Source organism: Diorhabda sublineata, chromosome 7 (assembly GCF_026230105.1).
Source record: "Diorhabda sublineata isolate icDioSubl1.1 chromosome 7, icDioSubl1.1, whole genome shotgun sequence".
Classification (NCBI taxonomy): domain Eukaryota; kingdom Metazoa; phylum Arthropoda; class Insecta; order Coleoptera; family Chrysomelidae; genus Diorhabda; species Diorhabda sublineata.
This window is the reverse complement of record NC_079480.1, coordinates 29,371,348-29,390,348: the sequence shown is the minus strand read 5'-3', so window position 1 is coordinate 29,390,348 and position 19,001 is coordinate 29,371,348. Positions and strand designations below refer to the sequence as shown.

General features: G+C 32.0%; 2 protein-coding genes across 3 annotated transcripts in view; both read right to left on the bottom strand.

The window, feature by feature from the left end:
* Nucleotides 1-15,568, bottom strand: part of LOC130446672 (uncharacterized) — a 31,320-nt gene extending 15,752 nt beyond the window's left edge. Inside the window, exons 1-3 of one of the 2 annotated variants that reach the window (XM_056783050.1) lie at nt 14,446-15,568; nt 5,078-5,215; nt 966-1,209 (exon numbers count right to left, since the gene is read on the bottom strand). In XM_056783050.1, coding sequence (XP_056639028.1) covers nt 966-1,209; nt 5,078-5,215; nt 14,446-15,481 — 1,418 coding nt within the window. In that variant the 5' untranslated portion in view covers nt 15,482-15,568. Of the gene's footprint in view, nt 1-965; nt 1,210-4,299; nt 4,882-5,077; nt 5,216-14,445 lie in introns of those variants that run through there. The other variant, XM_056783049.1, reaches the window with a different exon arrangement.
* Nucleotides 1-19,001, bottom strand: part of LOC130446673 (solute carrier family 46 member 3-like) — a 70,206-nt gene that overhangs the window by 50,600 nt on the left and 605 nt on the right. The window lies entirely within an intron of this gene.

The window sequence follows — 19,001 nt, the reverse complement described above, 5'->3', positions numbered from 1 at the left end:
ATTCTTAATTAACTTTATTTGAATTGGACTCTGGATTTTTACATGGTCAAGAGTTGATCTTGGGACTATTTAAAGAGCGAAGTGTATGACATGAAGTTAAAATATAAACAACCTATTCACTTAAATTCTAGGAAATCACTGCTAGGGTATGAATAATGAGGTTTCTGAACTGCGTGCAGTTCGGAGTTCCCAAACTGTTCGTTTGGTGTATACTATGTTTCTTTATAGCCAGTCAAAAGTAAATACGTATCTTCTTCACCTATTCGAGTCAGAAAGTTAAATATCAGCGTACAGGTAAAGCTGCATAGAAGACCTACACCTCGGGCATCAAGGTGCTTTCATGTGAAGCTTTGCCATTGCACGAATCTTCTGCATTGAAGTAGGCTCAAAAGATGCGAACTTTCGAGCAAAGTATAAATAAAAACTAAAGTGACATATTCGCCATCAAACGCTCAGTCGTTAACACTTAATAATGAAAAATTTTTCATGACATATCCAAATGTGACAACGTACTAGTTATGACATTTTAAATATTTTGATTCTATTAGGTTCTCTAGCGGTAGAGGAAGAAATTAAAATATGTCTAGATTTTTAGGAGGATGTAAGGCCATTATCTGACCTACGATCTCATAAAGGTCGTTTTCAATTCCCTAGTAGATTTGACCAAAAAGTGTTTTTTTTATAAATCGGTACAATTTATACAGGGTTAAGTTAGGTTAGCTCACTTTCAAATTTTGTTATAGTTGTAAGAATTCGTTCATTTTTGAAAATATCTGGGCGAATTTATTAATCACTGCTTAACATTGGCTTAAACCCAAAACCAACGAATCAAAATTTACAATCGACACCATACTTAAGACAGAACAAAGAAAATTCGTCTATAAGAAATTCTTGTGACATAGCTAATTGCGTCTATAACGCATATTTGTAAATTATAATTAATGTAAGGAATAATTTTTACTTACGTTACAATTACACTACAAATAGCGTATAAGATGATACCAAAAAAGAAATAAAGCGAAGGAAATGTCTTCAAAGTATTGTTATAAATTCCTTTTTTATAAATCGGTATTGAAATCGCAGGAGCTAACGCTTCACACAATCCAAACAGTGATTGAGCTTTTCCTAAATCGTTTTCAGATACAATTTTAGTTTCCAATGACCTAATTCCAATTGGAGTTATTCCTGTCAATAACGATACGATTGCAGCTAAAAATGATAATAATTTTAGAATTCGTGTCAATCAATTTTTCATTTGAATTAAACCAAAGGAACAAATTGAGAAAGACATGAAACAAGAGAAATGGAACTGCAGGAAAGTATAATAGAGAAAGATAATACAAGACCAAAAACGAGAAAAGAGTGGTAAATAAAGAGATGGAGATGACAAAAAACAAAACAAGGAAATATAAAGAGAGAAGTCAATAGAAATTGAGATTCAAATGTAAAACAAGGAAATGTAGACAGAGAAATACAAATAGAAAGATAGAAAGATATAAAAAATGACAATTTTATCCATAATCTTTCACACCTGAAGTATGTTTATGATTAATTTAGGATTGATCTCCCATTCATAGTAGCGCATTAAAAGTCTTTCACGCTTTTTTAGGTCATTCCGTTGTTTAATATTTCATAACCTCAATGATTTTGAATATTTATTTCAATTATCAAAGAAAGTAGGTACTTAGTACCTTCTTCCTCATGAATAATTGTTATTTTCAATTCGATTATCGAAAATTATTTGACAACTACCTTGCTTTCTCAAAGGTTCAATCAAATACGTGAAAATAGCATCAGAGAAAGAATGCTTCCATATCGTATCTTCAGCAACGCTGCTTTCCCTCTGTTCAACGACCGTTTTTTAATATGTATGAAGAGCAATTGGAAAAATATAAATTTTCCATATGGAATTGATAGAGTAAAATTATGAAACTTGATTTGGTTTCTTTTATCATTAACAAATATGTCTCCTTTATTATCATTTTTCATGAAAATTGTGTTTTATTTATGCCGTTTTTACTTACTTACTTACTTACTTACCACCAAATTAGGTAATCACTGATTCTTTTTGACAGTTGGCGTGCATGCCATAAATTGTTTAGATATCTTGAGAACCAAGAGAACCAATCTGCTTATTTTATCTTGGTTGTGGCTTTATTTTTTTAGTATAGAAATTCAAGACATAGCTTGTACGAAAATTTTTTTATAAACAAATCGAAACTATTATGGTCACTGGATTATTTAAAAAGTGACTAAATTGCACTTCTGCTACATTTTCTTGGTAAGATAATTGGATCTTAAATTACCATTCTGAAAATACCGTGTTTTTCTTCGATTATGCGCATGTCTAGACACGTCCATTGGTACGAGGATGTTCCCAGAAGTACCTAGCCCAACAAGGCAAAGACAAAAATTTTGAAAAAAATATATTTATTTTTCTAGCATCATACACTTTTATATTTATATAGCCATTAACTGCTGACATCACATATTCATTGCTGGAAAATCTTTGACCAACGAGTCAATTTGTTAACTCTGGAAAGAGAAAATAATCCAAGAGTACTAAATCTGGCGAATTGGGTGCGTAAGGTAGCAACTCAAATTTTCATTCATTAATTTTGGCCAATGCAATAACGGATGTGTGAGCTGGTGCATTGCTTTCTTTCTGTGAAACATTGCCAAACATTCGATGGAAACATCTTCACGACGCTGTTTTTGTTGCATTGTGAGCAAATGCCGCACCCATCTCGTGCACATCTTTCTCAGGTCCAAATTTTCAGTTAATATGTGATGTACCGCACTTTTTAGAATGCTTACTATGTCTGCTAGCTCGTGCACTTTCAGTCGACGATCATCCAGTACCACTATGTGAATTTTCTTTAATATTTCTGGAGTCGTCACCTAATTTGGTCGACCACTGTGATGCAGGTCTTCGCAGGACTTACGACCCCGTTTAAACTCTGCTACCCAATATTTTACTGGTGATAACGAAGGAGCAGTTTCATCCAGAGTATAATCTATTTCAGCTTTTATATTGGTTGTGCTAAAGCCTCTCAAATAAAAGTATTGCATCACATAACGATGACAAATTTTTTCCATGCATACAAATTCATTGAAAACGTTCAATATTGACGGCTGCTAAAGAAATATTAAACAACGTAACGTCTTCTCCTCTTCAAACTTGAAACATCATATGTTTAAATTGTGTACTTTCTAAAGCAGTGATGTTTTCAAGCAACTACCGCCATCTCTAGGTCAGGATAGGTATTTCTGGGAACATCCTCGTATAACATTTCATCTCCAGAAGCAGGGTCAATTGAAAAAAAGTATATTATTGGTATTGCAGCTCAGTACCATATGTATTAAAATTGACCATGAAACTTTAGACTACACAAAATTTTGTTGGCTTGTGAATTGGAAGTACATGTAGGGTGTATCAATCTCACCTCAATCTTCAGTATATTTATATTTTAAAAGATATCAAAAAATAACCAAGAGAAATCTTTAATGTCCATATTTTGAAATTATCTCGAACCATATAAAGTATATTATTCAGAATTAAGAGTGCTTACACACACCGTATTCGAAAACAAATGAGTCGAATGAGAAGACCAAATTAATTGGCAAGGTGGGAGCTTCATGAAAGAAGTTTATAAAACATATTAACATGAATATGCTGAAAAATGTTAGTCAATCATTTGAACATAGCATTTCATTATTGCTAACGGTGAACACATTGAACATTTAGTTTGATATTAAACTTAGGATAACACTTTTGGTGACTTTGCTTGTTGAGAATAAATTCATTGTTGGGAAATGCTGAGGAAATAGATTAATATTAAATATAATTCACAATGAATATTACCAAATAAGTCCGCTTCAATGAACCTTGGGTATTAGGAAACAAAAATGTAAGTTTCAAAACTAAAAAATCTATTAATGGTATAAAATACACGGCTCTCCGTTCGAAAATGAAAGCTCGAGCTTTCGCCCACCCTGTTTACAAGAGATAAAACTTAACTATATCAAAAAATATAAGTAATCCGACTTCGGTATAATATACAGGGGCTCTCATTAAAAATCATATGTTTGATTTGTAACTGAATTATACCACTATGCGTAATGCGCGATATTTCAAACTATAAATCTCTTGGAATGACCCATATACAGGGTTTGTCCGGAAATTAATAGGACTGAGTCGATTTAAAAAAATTTATTGAGCCAATCGTTACAATTATTTAAAAACTTTCAAAATAGGCTGCCAGCGCGATTTCCAAGCATTGAAGGCGTCACGAAAGGCATTCTCCGGAAAAGCCTTGAGAGCCGCGATGCATGCTGCTAGGCCTTTTCAGGCGAGGAAACAAAAAAAGTCCGGGGGGGGGGGTACATCTGGGCTGTAGGGCGGCTGCGGAAGCGTTGAAATGCCGGCCTTAGTCAGATAGCTGTTCACAAGAAAGGCGGTGTGAGCCGGGGCGTTGTCGTGGTGCAGCTTCCAGTCTGCTGCGATGTCTTGTCGGACCCGATTGACCCTTCGTTTGAGTCTCTTGAGCACTTCCACGTAAAACTTGGCGTTGACGGTTTGTCCAGGAGGAACAAATTCATGGTGGACGATGCCTTTGATGTCAATAAAGACAATGAGCATCGTTTTCACTTTGGATTTGCTCATTCTTCCCTTTTTTGGGCGAGGAGACGCCGGTGTGTGCCACTCGGAAGATTGCCTCTTTGTCTCGGGATCATACTCAAAGATCCATGACTCGTCACCTGTGATTACGTTATTCAAAAATTGGGGGTCACTTTCACACATGTTCGAGTTTTCTTGGCACACTTCCACTCGCCGCAATTTCTGGTCGTCAGTGAGCACTTTTGGGACCATATTCGCGCCTGTATTAAAATTTGTCGTAAGATTGGTACACCTTGTATGTTATGTTTGAAATAAAATTATAGGAAATGGAAGAATGGAACAAAATGTTAGAATATCAAATAAAACATGAGACGCAGAATTTATAACCTTTTGCGAATCAATGTATTTCTATGTTTTGTATTAAATGAATTATAATAAAATAAAAATTAATGTTACCTGCATATAATAAAGCGATGGTATTAGCAAATCCGAATATGAAATTACTAGAAATTTTATCCAAAAACGTAATAAGTAGAATCATTGTATCAGTTAGATGCATTACTTTGGTGAAAAAAGGTACTCCTATCGCAATTCCTAAAATATTTCACTTATACTTAATAATAGTTTCGCCTGAAATTATTAAAAATATATGAAGAACGATTTTTAAGTTATAAATTATAATATAATATCTAATTAAATCCACAACTTATTCCAATAAATCATTTTTATCATTAAATTGATTAATTAATAAACAAATGATAGATAAAAGACGATAAAATGTATTTGTAAATCACTACAAAATCGTTCTCATGATTATATGTCTATAGTATTTGCCAAATCGATGGTAACCAAGATAAAAAATAAGTTTTACTTTATTAAAATTCGTCTATTTATTCAAGTATTTACATTGACAAGCCGACAAGCCGACAAGCCGAAAGTTTGAAACAAACTGACAAGAAATTGATAATTTGAATCATTTAAGTATAGCTCTATAAAACAATTATCCGACGCTGAGATTTGTCCATTATCTTAAGTTACGGAGGCAGGATGTCTTCTTCCTGTCGCTGCCTTTCTTTTCCTCTACTTTGCCCTGGATTATTTTCTGTAGCAGTAGGTATTTGTCGTTGCATAAGATGTGTGTCCTATGTAAGATGTTGGTGATTTTGTCAGTCTAGGGTATCTTCAGGATGCGTCGATAGAGCCACATCTAAAATGCCTTAAGTTTTTTGATCATTTGAGCTTTCTAGGTCCAAGTTTCCACTCCGTACAGCAGTACTGACCACACATAACATGCCATGAATCCTATTCTGACGTGAAGGTTTAGATTTCTGTTTGCAAACTTTGAGGAGTACTCGACAATTCAATTCTGATCTTGATTTCTTCGTATGTATCCATTTGAGCGCTTATGACTGAACGAAGATACTTATATTTTTGCACCCATTCTATTATATTATTTTATTTGATTCTACTCAAATCAGATGGAAGCACCAACTTTTATTTCACGGAAATAATTCAATTTAGTTATTTGATAATTGATTGAAAAGTTTGAGGGTATATTACTAATTTTTTTATTAGTACCTACTTATTTTCATTGTACTTTTATATTGACAAATGCATTCTTGTTTAGAATACAATTAATTGAATAAATGTCTCAGTTTGTCATTCCATTTTATATTTTACCCATCATATCAAAATGAGAACTGATATTATCAGCTCAATACGAACTAAATCAGATCGTTTGCAAAAAGAAAGCTATGGATATTATATAAATATGGGAGTGACTTTTATTCATTACTTTCAGGTTCTATGTTACTACTGGTCTCATTCGAATAAAGAATTTTTTGTGGCGAATTACTTGAAAATTTCACGATCTTCAGAATTTTTATAACAAGATTAATTCTTATTAAATAATCTAGCACTTCAATTTATTGAACATATTTTCTACTATAGCGTTTGCTGCAATATATTTATAAATCGATATTCATGGGCCATGAATTAACCAAACAGAGTCTAGTCGATTTCTTGACTTTCTTTTGGCTTATGGCTTTGGAAATAGTCTTTCCACACTTTCAGATGTTCTAAGCGTATTTTTAAATTTCACACTATGAGTACATTGTGTCCCATTTTGATTGAGACTGCACTGTATCTAAGCTATTATTAAAGATATAGACATGCGGTTTTCGTGACCCTGTATTACTTTTTTGTAAAACTTTTGTTTCTGAGATACATAACGAAAGCAAAAATATCTCAGGTCCTGTATAAGAAAAAAAAATTAAAACATCTTATAATAGGTATTTTCACTTAAAAGTCAGTGGCGTTTATAAACATTTTTTTAGAACACCTTTCCCAAAATTGGGCCCAAAGTTGGTATTTTTTAAATGGAACACCCTGTGCGTTTTAAATGGAACACAGTGTACAATCAAAATTATATTTTATATCTTTTATTGTACAATGGTTTGTGATTAGTTTTATTGTTAGTGTTAATTTGGTTGATCTGACTGAAAATGATGGGTCCAGTAATTAACTTTTTCGACCAATAACTACATTTTTGAAACCTATTCAGGTTTTTAAAAAAACTGTGATATTGGGAGTATTGATATTAGAAATATTTAAACAAAATTAACTCAATACAAGATGTATGTACTAACATCTAGCTAATGCAAAATAATGTTAATGGAAAAATACCTCAGTGGCAGCGACTTGAAATTTTAAAAAAACTTTATTGTCCAATAACTGGTATTTTTACTTTAAATTAATTTATTTCAACAACCAGAAGTCCCAAATTCAGTTGGAAATCGATAATCTAAGCAACATAAATTATTTTTGTTTCCTTATTTCCGTATTTCCGATTGATTACCTTAAAATGGTTCCCATAGATTTGAAAAATAGTATACGCTTCTTTCGTTATCATTCACGTAATTAAATAAACTTAGAAGTGTCAGTATATATTGGTAAGAGAAGCCATCGAAAGAAATTCTAGTATTCTAATGTAGATATTCATATTAATGGAGAAATACGAATGATCATTTGATTTTTGAGATATACATTAGTTTTATAACTTCCTATGAAAAACAAAAGAGGTTGTCCGTTTGAAATATAAAATGTAACCGAGTTTTATAGCGTTCTAAATCTAGTTTTCAAAAATTTATTCGATGTAAAGAAATTAACAGATTTCATTTCATTTGAGAAATTCTCAAAAAAACATAATTAAATTGCTGTAGTTTTTTACCAAAAACAAAGTAAATAGTCTATATTAGTTCTATAGTGATGAAATGACATTAAATTGACAAAAATTTATTGAATAGAACAATTTTATGCCGTCGCTCGGTATGAAATAATTAGCTCTATAGGTTTAGAAAGTTCACAGCTTGGTATATGTACTTTCCCTATTTCTTTCTCTCATTGACTTGCTTTTCCAGTTTTTAATTGTTAACTCATTTAAATCCTCTATTATCAAGTCGCTCCATTTTACTTTGAGTCTACATCTTTTTCTTTCTTCTCCAATCCTGCTATTTATTATTTTCTTAAATATTCTTTCATTAGATATTCCATGTATGTATACTTTTGCTGTACTTGCAGAACTTGGGTCTGTTTTGTATTTATTTTTTAATTAGTCTCCCAGTAAATTCTACACCTACTTCCATATATTTCTTCTTTTCGTTTATTTCTAGCTTCTTCTCTATCTTCTAGAAGTATAACTACTTCTCGTTTCTGCATGCAATGTTACTGATTTTTAAAATACAATTATCCTGACTGGTTTACATCAGATCTTTTAACAATATATTGCCAGAGCATAATTAACTAGAGATGAAAAGAAAGAGTCACATTTTTTCGAGGTGGATTAATCCCTATTCTTCTTTTATTCTACTCTATCGCTAATTATTCTACATGCACTCCTGTCCTTAGTATTTTTTCTATTGCTCAGTTTCCATTATACTCAGGTGCATCTCTACTTATTTTAATCATTTTATCAGAGTCTTCCGTTTCTTCTACCTACTGCTCTCTACACATTCTCTCTTCATTCTGTTCTTGCTATTTTTATTCTATTAACTTAATCTGTCCCATCGAGTTCCTCCTTTATTTCATAATTTATACGTTGTCTGCATTCATCTTCATCAATTTTGATCGGACCTAACACTATTCTTTTTTTCTATTTCTTTTTAATTCCTCAAATTGATGTTCTCCTATTTCTATTGCTCCCTTTTTGAGTTTCTTGTCTCACCTTAATTTTTTTCTCTATTCTATTTATTTTTGCCTAATTTTCTCTCTCTCCGATGTCAGTGACTTTGATATACTTTCCATTATGTTTCTTCTTTTTATAATCAGGACCTCTCACCCTTACCACATACCCTAGAGACAGATTATATAATGTTGCATGGGATAGATAACTTGCCTCACTCTATTATTGACTGTGAATTCTTCAGTTTCTCCTTTCCTGGTCACTACAATTACTTTTGATTCATTTCCCATTTAGCCTTTTCAATTAATTGTAGATTTATCTTGTTTAAAGTTTTTCGTTACTGAATAATCTTCTCTGTGTATTATTTTAAAAGCTACATTTACAAGAGAAATTCTCTGTAGTTTTGGTACTATTTTAGATCTCCTTGTTAGTGTACTGTAATGATATGTCCAATTTCCTCTTCTTCTAGCATCCTTTACTCTCCTCATATTCTCGTTATCAATTTATATAGTCGGTTATGCAACTCGCTCCCCTCATTAATTGATTTTTCGTTAAAAATTGTTGAAATGCTCCTCCCATATTTCTTTGAACTGGCATTCCTCTTCTACCAATTCCCCATTTCATTTCAATTTCTCTTCTTTTACCTTCATATCTCTTGTTTTTTTGTTTTCTTCCTATGTTTTTCTGCGAAATGTCATTATTCATTCTTTATTTTTTCTTTTTCGTCAATTTAATATCATTTAATTTTTCTAATTATTTTATTCTTTTTTTTAAACTATTCAAATGGATATATGACCAAGTAAATTCGAAGAAATTGTTAGTCCAGTGCAGTTTCTTTGTGGATGCTTCCATCAAAGTCCATGCCCTAGTCAATGCTCAATAGTAGCATAGACCAGGATTCTATTTCTACAGAGGGGTACACAACTGCTCATTAGTAGAACCCAAATATGTGATACTGGATTCTCTTCCGACCAGATATTGATTCTGGGCTGGCATGGTTGTAAGTTAAGCTTAATATACTTACCGTGAAAAGCAAAAGTCAATTCTTAGATTTGTCACTAATAACACAATTCATCAGATCTTAAACACGTTAAAAAATACTTCAGCTTCCATATTTTCCAGTACCATTTGAATATATGCCTAGAGTGCAGAATGAATAATCGAAGAGATCTTGTCTAATATTTATATCTTCTGGTTATCAACTTTATTCTGTAATAATTGCTGCTTATTACTAGAGCAGCTGGAAATTGGTAATTATGAAAATTTCCGCATATGAATTGAACCATGAAAGACATTATTGATATTAATCCAAGTGAGATGTGGTTTCGTGAATGTGAATGTGAAGCCATATTGTTTGTCCAAATTGTCCAAAATTCTTATTAAAATTTAATTTCTTATTTCATTTTTTACAATTCAAAGATCTATCGAAAGAAAATTGGCATATATAATTCACTTTTTTTGGAATTACGTTGCATGATGACGCTTTTTCTAAGGTTCTTTTATTTTCAATCAATTTCTAAGGCTTCCATTAATAAGTAAATACATAAAATATTTATCCATTTGGAGTATATTTTGCTAATCACAATGGATAGACTAGCGTTCAACTACGAACGTTCTGTTCGAGCAGCATTTCGTGCGTTTAACCCACTGTTCGCAAGATGGTAGATAAGTTAGGTCAACGGAACGCAGGATCGCCGCTGAACTTAAGAATGTGCAGAAGAAAAGGAGGCTATCTATTTCACGTCGATGACCAGAGCTCGGCCTTTCGCAGACACAACGAAAGGTAAGCGCCCTTAAGCAACATGCTCTCTTAATGAGATCTAAAGCAAAGCAAAACTGACCATCTTTCATCGAAAAATTATAATGAGGGTATAAATGTAAACAAATGCGGGACGATACCAATTCACATGAATTCCAAGAACGTCAAATGCATTCAATGGCAAGGTCGATTATAAACAACCTTTTATAACTTTATATTATGTGAACATCAATTCAACTTTTCATGAAAATCGAGGTTTTAATAATATACTAAAAAAAACTTTCAATATTACTACCCTCAGAGAACGGTTTTTGGAGGGGTTGCATGAGTTCGATCAATCATAAACTTGTTTGAGAATAACAACAGATCTACGAATAATTCATTTAAACTATATTTTTAATCAAATACATGCTAAAATTGAAGATTTTGAAATTTTTTACGATAAGGGGTAGTTTTTACCCCTAAAAATAAAAAGCTTCTCACGGCACAGGGTGTTTTTTGCCGCTGATTCCTGGCCTAATTGTATAGTGAAAAAGTTTTATGTTGCCACTAAGAGTGACCTCCAGTTAATACTAATTAAAATTGATAAAAAAACATACACATACACAAACACTGTTCATCGGACGATTCAACTGAAATGGATCGGAGCAAAAAGTAAATAAAGTAAACAAGATGAGAAATTCGAATCCTAATATTTTTTTAGTTCAAGCTGGGTGTTGGGAATATCGTATGATTGATTACTTGGTTACTTTTTATGTTTTCATCAATTTTTTCACAATATATCACTAAATTTTTTCAATTAGGACACGATTTCTGTCACTGAGATACGTATATTCACATAAAATTGGGTGCATGTTGCAAATAGAAAAGAATCTAAACAAAGTCATACTAAAATCCGAAAGTATTGAAAGTGAAATTTCAAGAACCGTATCTATGCATATCAAACATTCCTACTTTTCAAAGCACAAAATGTTGAGAACTGTAAAATTATTTAAGACTATAATTTATTCCATTTAAAAACGATATTTATTATTATACAATGTTTTTAAATTTTTATCATTACCACACATTATTCTTTATTCAACTCACACTGTTTGTTTGTATTAACAAATCTACGAATTAATTGATAAATTAGTGGTAATTAATTATGTTAATATTTAATATGGAGAAATTTGTTCATGATTTCACCAATAGATAGCGTTAGTAACACCCATACTTTCTATATACCCATTGGTGCCCATTAGTGTGTGGAAGTGCAATAACTTAAGATTAAATATACAAAAAAAATTTTTCGAATAAAAGTTGATATATTTACACAGATACACATTTCTAAAATATTTTGAGGCATACAGGCCTAATCGGTAAAGTTTTTTTGAATGGAACACCCTGTATATTTGTTCACCATCGAATGTAGTCGTAATATTCTGCATCTAGCTGCATAAATTGTGGCGTTGCCAAGTTGGAGCAAAAAATATGAAGATTTGACGAAAATTGGTACACTATATTAGTGATAAGTAACTAAACTTGTATGGTAACTACCTACGAAGATAGAGGATGTCTAAAATGTCTGAGCAGAGTAGAAGTTTCGTTTGGGGTTCGGGGTATTTTTTAGATAAGCATTAATTCATTTTTTTAAATAGAACATCCAGTATATTATCTTACCATCTTATAAAACTATTTTATCCCTTCAAATTATGTCTTATAATGTACACTCTAAAATTGGCTGTTTTTAAGAAAATTGCCTTTTTAGTCTATAATTTAACAAGTAAACACTGAATGTGACGTTTAAAATACTTGTAATTTTTGTGACAAAATCAAACCAGTAATTTTATACCTTTAAAAACTGTAATAAAATAAAAAGGCTATCTACAAAACTCAAATTAAACAAAAATAACTAACATCAAATAAGAAAGAACTAAAAACTATTTTATTAAATGTTCAAAATGACCAGCATTTACTTCCATGCAATAATGTGTGCGATCCTTAAAAGCTCTACTAGCACGATGTAACATATTTACATCAGCAGTTCGGAAAACTTTAATTCTATTCTTCATGTCTTCCTTAGTAGCCGCGGGTGTTGAGAACACTTACAAAAAGAACACTTGTTCTTTTTGTAAGGTCCGGTGGACGAGGTGGCCATTTATTGGGTCCTCCTCTACCTATCAATCGTCCGGGAAATTCATTATTTATGTGTATTGTTCAGTTGGATATGGTGAACTAGTGCACCGTCATGTAGGTACCACATTCGCCGCCTATTATGAGCAGGTAATTGGTGAAGTAGTTGAGGTAATTCGTTTTGTAAGAAATTTAAATAAACTTACCCATTAACAGTTCGTTCAAAGAAATATGGGCCTATGACATGATTCCCAATTATTTCACCCCATACATTTAATTATCAACGTGTTTGACTGATAGTCCGTATACAATGCGGTTGATCTGTTGCATAATAATGGAAAAAATAATACTAAATTTAAAAAACATCTGTTTCGGAATTTGTTCTTGAGCCCACTCACAGAAGGTTAACCGCTTTTCATAATAATCATTCAATAGTTCCTGCATTCGCTGTATACGTTAAGGATGCATTGTGATCTTAGATAGAATTTTCTGGACGACAGAACGACTTATGTCGGTTTGTTTTGATATTTGCCGTGTCAGGATATGAGGATCTTCCGCAACTTTTAATATTACGGTCATATCGATGTTCTACGACATTGCATTCTTCAACCTTTCGCTTTTTTCGTACCAGTTCTGGTAAATCGTTGAAGCAAATGTTCCAATATCTCTTTTCTTGTCTGTCTTCTATCTGGAAATTTCTGTTGATAAATCCTTTGTGCAAGTAAACAGTTCTTATCACTGGCACCCAGTACAAAAATCATTTCTGTCAATTCTTGTATCAGAAAACTCATGATCTTAATTGCTTCCTCGTTCTTTGTAATACGTCTAGATAATAACTAATCACTCTGACTTAAACTGTGAAAATATCAAATTCACAGGTTACTTGAGAAAACTATGGATATTTTTATTTCATTTGTTGGTAAGGTGACATATTTATTTTATTACAGTTTTTAGAGGTATAAAATTACTGGTTTGATTTTGTCACAAAAACTACAAGTATTTTAAACGTCACATTCAGTGTTTACTTGCTAAATTACTAAAAAGGCAATTTTCTTAAAAACAGCCAATTTTGGAGTGTACATTATGAGACATAATTTGAAGGGATAAAATAGTTTTATAAGATGGTAAAATAATATACTGGATGTTCTATTTAAAAAAATGAAGTTTTTGCTAATTGAAATCTCCTGAAATAATGCTTATCTAAAAAATACCCCGAACCCCAAACGAAACTTCCACTCTGTTCAAACATTTTAGCCATCCTCTACCTTCGTACTTAACCAAACAACTTTAGTTACTTCTCATTAATAACGTTTCTTAGGCAGCATTTATAGTGCTGCCTAGCTGATATGGACTGTGACAAAATACACTAAATTTCAGGATATTGAATTTCATATGTATTAGGCTTATTGAGGACTATTGAGGACACCACGATTAAAGCGCGGCGCTTACTCTACCTCAAGGTGGTGTAGAATGAGTTGTTTTGGCCAAAATGCTTTCCAAGTAACCTCTATTATTTCAAACTAAATGACTGTTTTATTATAGTGAACCGGAGATAAATTTCAAATTCCAGTTGATAAAAAAAATAAATTCGAATGAATAAATGAAATAAAGTACCAGATAAAAATATATAAACCACAGAAAACATACATTTCAATAATTTCTACTAATTATATATCGTCTTGTCTTACCAATATATACCATTAACTTCTACGAAACATCTACTTATAGCCGACTTTATTTTGTGATAAAATATGAATTGAATTGTTTTACCTGCTAAATGTACCAAAACGTTGATTAACATAAAGTAGTTATACTCTACTATATCCCAGCCAAATACATTTTGGGCATAGTAGTAAAAAATTCCACCCTCACCATCCACAACAGAAGTATATAAAAACACTATCACTAACACAAATGCTATGTACAATCTATTATTTCCAGGACTTTTCTTTATAACCAAACACACAGTATCTATAGCATGTTTAGGATCGAATATATCACGCAATAAACCTGTTTCCGTATCTAAAACAGGACTTTTAGGTTCTTTTATCCAGTATATACCATAGATAATTCCAAATATATACAATGCTCCGGCTGTTAAAAACACCCCGTAGTAACCAGTTAACTCGAACATATGAGCACTGAATAAATGTGTCAAAGGTACTATAATATTCAGTACTATTTGTACTATACCTATTCGTAAAGTCCTCATTTCAAGAGTACTTACGTCAGCTATATAAGCAAATACTGCCATTGTTATCATAGGTAGTCCGCCAAAAAACGATGGTATGACTAATTGAAATACTCCAAATACCTCTAACGGCCAAGATGTCATAAAAATAACACTAGCAATACAGCCTGCTACGGCGAATAATTCACCGAATAAGGGGATTATCAAAAAGGGCTTTCTCAGTTTGTGTCTATCACTAAAGGAACCTAAGAATAGCACCAGTATCAAAGGCATGATGCTTTGCATAGGTTGTTGCCACGATTGCATATTACTAATTAAAATTTGTATATCATCGATTTGATCCGTGTAGTTTTCATATTGTCCGTATAAAATGGCATCACAGACAGTGTTATTCATTTGAAGATTGGATCTACAGGATTTTTCAGATTCTAATTTATAAATTGTTGGTGTGCACAAAATGGAAGCCATCGTATATGCCCCTATAAGAGGCTCCACCGTTATAACTTCTCTGATGTAAGTAAATTTCTCTTTTAAATTTAACTGACCGAAACTTTTTTCATCTTTGCCACTTATATCCGGTACGGAATCCGTTACTAAATCTACAGTCGATGCCATCTTATAAAAAATAAAATATGAGATACACTAACGTCTTCGGAGTCAACGTAACATGAATGTATTATTATTCATGCATGGATGAATACTGAAAACTGGTTAAGATCGCGAGATCGAGGAATCTAAAAATTCAGTTGGAGAGGATTCAATAATGAATCTAAACACAAAAAAATTAATAATAATTATTACAAATGATTGGGCTTTTACGTGTAGACGCTTTGGAATGTTTAATATCAACAAATCGGCCTTGAAGATTCTTAATCTTCATAAAATTTTTTGTACGAGGTTTAATTAAATGAAGTTCATACATGAGAACATGGTGCCCAAAATGAACAATAAATTCAAACCTATTATAAGAAAATTTTCTTGTTTTACTTTTCTCATATTTTATTGAAAAAGTCATATTAATATTTTTGTCCATTATTCTCAATTTACCTCAATAAAATAATATTGAGTAAAATAAATAGCAACTAACAGTATTTTAAAAGTGGAAAAGAGGTTAAGTTGAGAAAGAGAAACGTTTGGAACCTACATTAATACCACACGAGTCTTGAAATGAAAATTCAAAAATTAGGCTTCTCAATAATCAAATTCATGTAGCCTCAAATATCTACCGTTCTCTTTTGACATAATAATCGAAGATACAGCGTATAACGTGTTCCTATAATTCAATAGATTAACATGTTTTCTTTGCAAAAACGCAGAAAAACTAGGACATGTACATACTAAAACACACTTACACTACCTAACGCGCGTTTCGATAACTAAATCATTATCTGCAGAGATTGAAGGAAAAACAGGCTATGTTGCCAAAATGTGTCTAGATGAATTACTAAATTCACTCAACCCTCATCAAAATACTAAAGTAACAAATGATCTAATCTAATAGAAAGTTCTATAGATCTTAGTTGTATTAACGCGATGTACAGCAGCCTTCCATCCTTCAAACAGTAGATACACAATCCTACAGTAAGAATATCAAAAAATGTCCATCTACAACCAAAAAAAAAGCAAATTTCGAAGTACTGGAATCGGTATAAAAATGCGGTTAAGAATCGCTACAATAACTCATTATATTTGGAGAACTCACCGATTTCCTTATAACGTATTCAGTACGCCTAACCTCTTAAGTATAGCCCAACAAAACATGGATATTATACCTGAACTACTCACCTTGCTCCACAATATTTATTCATTTGTAAAAAACATGAAATGAAATCCTGATGTACAACAATTCAAACCAAAAAACGAAAGCAACTAAATTTAGTCTCGTTATCTACTAATGAAAAAGTTGAAGAGAGTTACAATAGGTCATCTTCTTAACTTAAATAAACATTAACGCTTTTTTTCTTAAATAAAATGTAAACGTGCTAAGAGCTCTAAAGCCGCGTCCACACTATGTCGACTGTGTCGATCGACCGCTGTCGATCGACACAGTCGACATAGTGTATTTTTATTTTCAGTCGAATGGAAATAATTGCCAAGTTTGGACCTGTTGAGCGTGATAATAAAGTTTTAAATCATTAGTTTTGTTAAAACCTGTGTGCGCAACGGGAGAAGTGGTTCTATAATTGTGTTTTACCAAAGTTAATTGTTTTATCAAAATGAATTTCACAGAAGAACAAACATTAAATTTAAATATGGTAGTAGCAGCAGCAACAAGAGCATCTGCATCACTAATTTTGTTTCTTGTTTCACTAAAGCACAGCACTCAACTACTCACAGTCGACTGATTAAATACGTCCACACAGCAGTTTATGTGTGGACGAGACGAATGTCGCCTATGTCGTTCGACATTGTCGATCGGCATAGTGTGGACGCGGCTTAATAATTTGTATACAAGAAACCAACTTCAAAGATAACAAGTAATATTCACTAAGAGGCTACGAATGTTTTTAGATAAATAGAGAGCTCAACTGAGCTAGTGGAGAAGTGGCTAACTAATATTATTAACATTAATATCTCATCCAATAAGAAATCGTGAAGGGCACAAAAATTGATGGTAGAATATTACAATTCATTCAATACAATCAAGGGATCAAAAACAACAGATAAAAAGAAAAAGAAAATAGAAAAGTTCACTAATACAAACATTAGAATATTTATCTCTCAAGACAAGCGGATTGGCCCAAAATCGCTGATTATATAGGGAAATGATAAAGTAATGCACAATATTCATTTTTAAAAAAAATATAACAACACGTCGGTTTATTTTATTCCGCGTCTTTTGACTTATATCCAAAAAATGAAACGTCAAATATGTGAGACTTAGGAGGTCACCAATGTTTTTTTTTTAATAAGAAGCTAGGTTTATATACATTATTTTATAAAGGCTATTTTTCTATATTATAAAATAGTATATATGCATATTTTTTTACGAGCAATATTTGCAGTTGTAAGGCCCAGCGCAGCGCAGCCGAGTGAATGCAAAATAAAAAAAAAGTCGAATTTTTCGTCGAATGAAGAATTTAACTAATACACAAACAAATCTTTCCATAAAATGGATTTCTTGGAAATGATATCAATTCTCAATCTTATTTCTTTATATGGAAAATTTGCTATTCCTCAACAACTTTTCATTTCACAAGTTAACTCCCTCTCTTTCGAATGAAAATTCATAATTTCAATAGACCCGGTGGTCTCGAACCCTCTTGTTCAATTCCAATTGACAACAAAGAAAAAATTGTCATTATAACAAGAAATTTCGAAAATGGGAAGTACAAAAAATTACACTAGCAACGATCATACTTGTATTATTCATTAAATAGGAGGCGGTCCAATTCAACAATTACAACGATCAAAATGATTTCGGGCGTTTTGTGCTAGAAGAACTGAAGAAGAAAACTTTGAACTTGAGAAAGACAATTCTTCAACATCACCCCTACTTGCATGCGAAGTTCGAATCCTCTAGTTAAACTTAAAATAGGAAAATATAACAAAAATGACCATAAAATGGAGAGAGGTGGAGATGGAAAGTTTCGACCTTAGATAGGAAATCATCTCGCAACTAATTGAACCTACAAGTGAAATTTCATTTTTCAGTCGCTTTTCGTTTGACTTGCAGAGGTGAGCAAAGTTCAAAAACCATTTTCTTTGCACTGCGACCAGTCGAAATATTCATTTGTTTTCAACCAAACTCTAATAACATCAATCCGCCGCCAAAAAAGCCACGTTTGCTCATTTTGAATCATAGCAATTGCTCGAGAGACGAAAATAAGAATTGTAGCTTAAACAGATATATATATATATATATATATATATATATATATATATATATATATATATATATATATATATATATATATATATATATATATATATATATAAGCTACAGACATTCGAAAAACCATCATAATCGTGTTCAGGAGGTCTCAAAACATGGGAAAAATGATGTGCCCCCCATTTTTCTTCTAGTCATGCCTACCGTAATAATCTAATTTTTCCTTGAAATATACAAAACACAAATACCAAAATGCTAAAGAATTATAAACAAGTCAGTATAAATCTAACGTAGTTTATAACA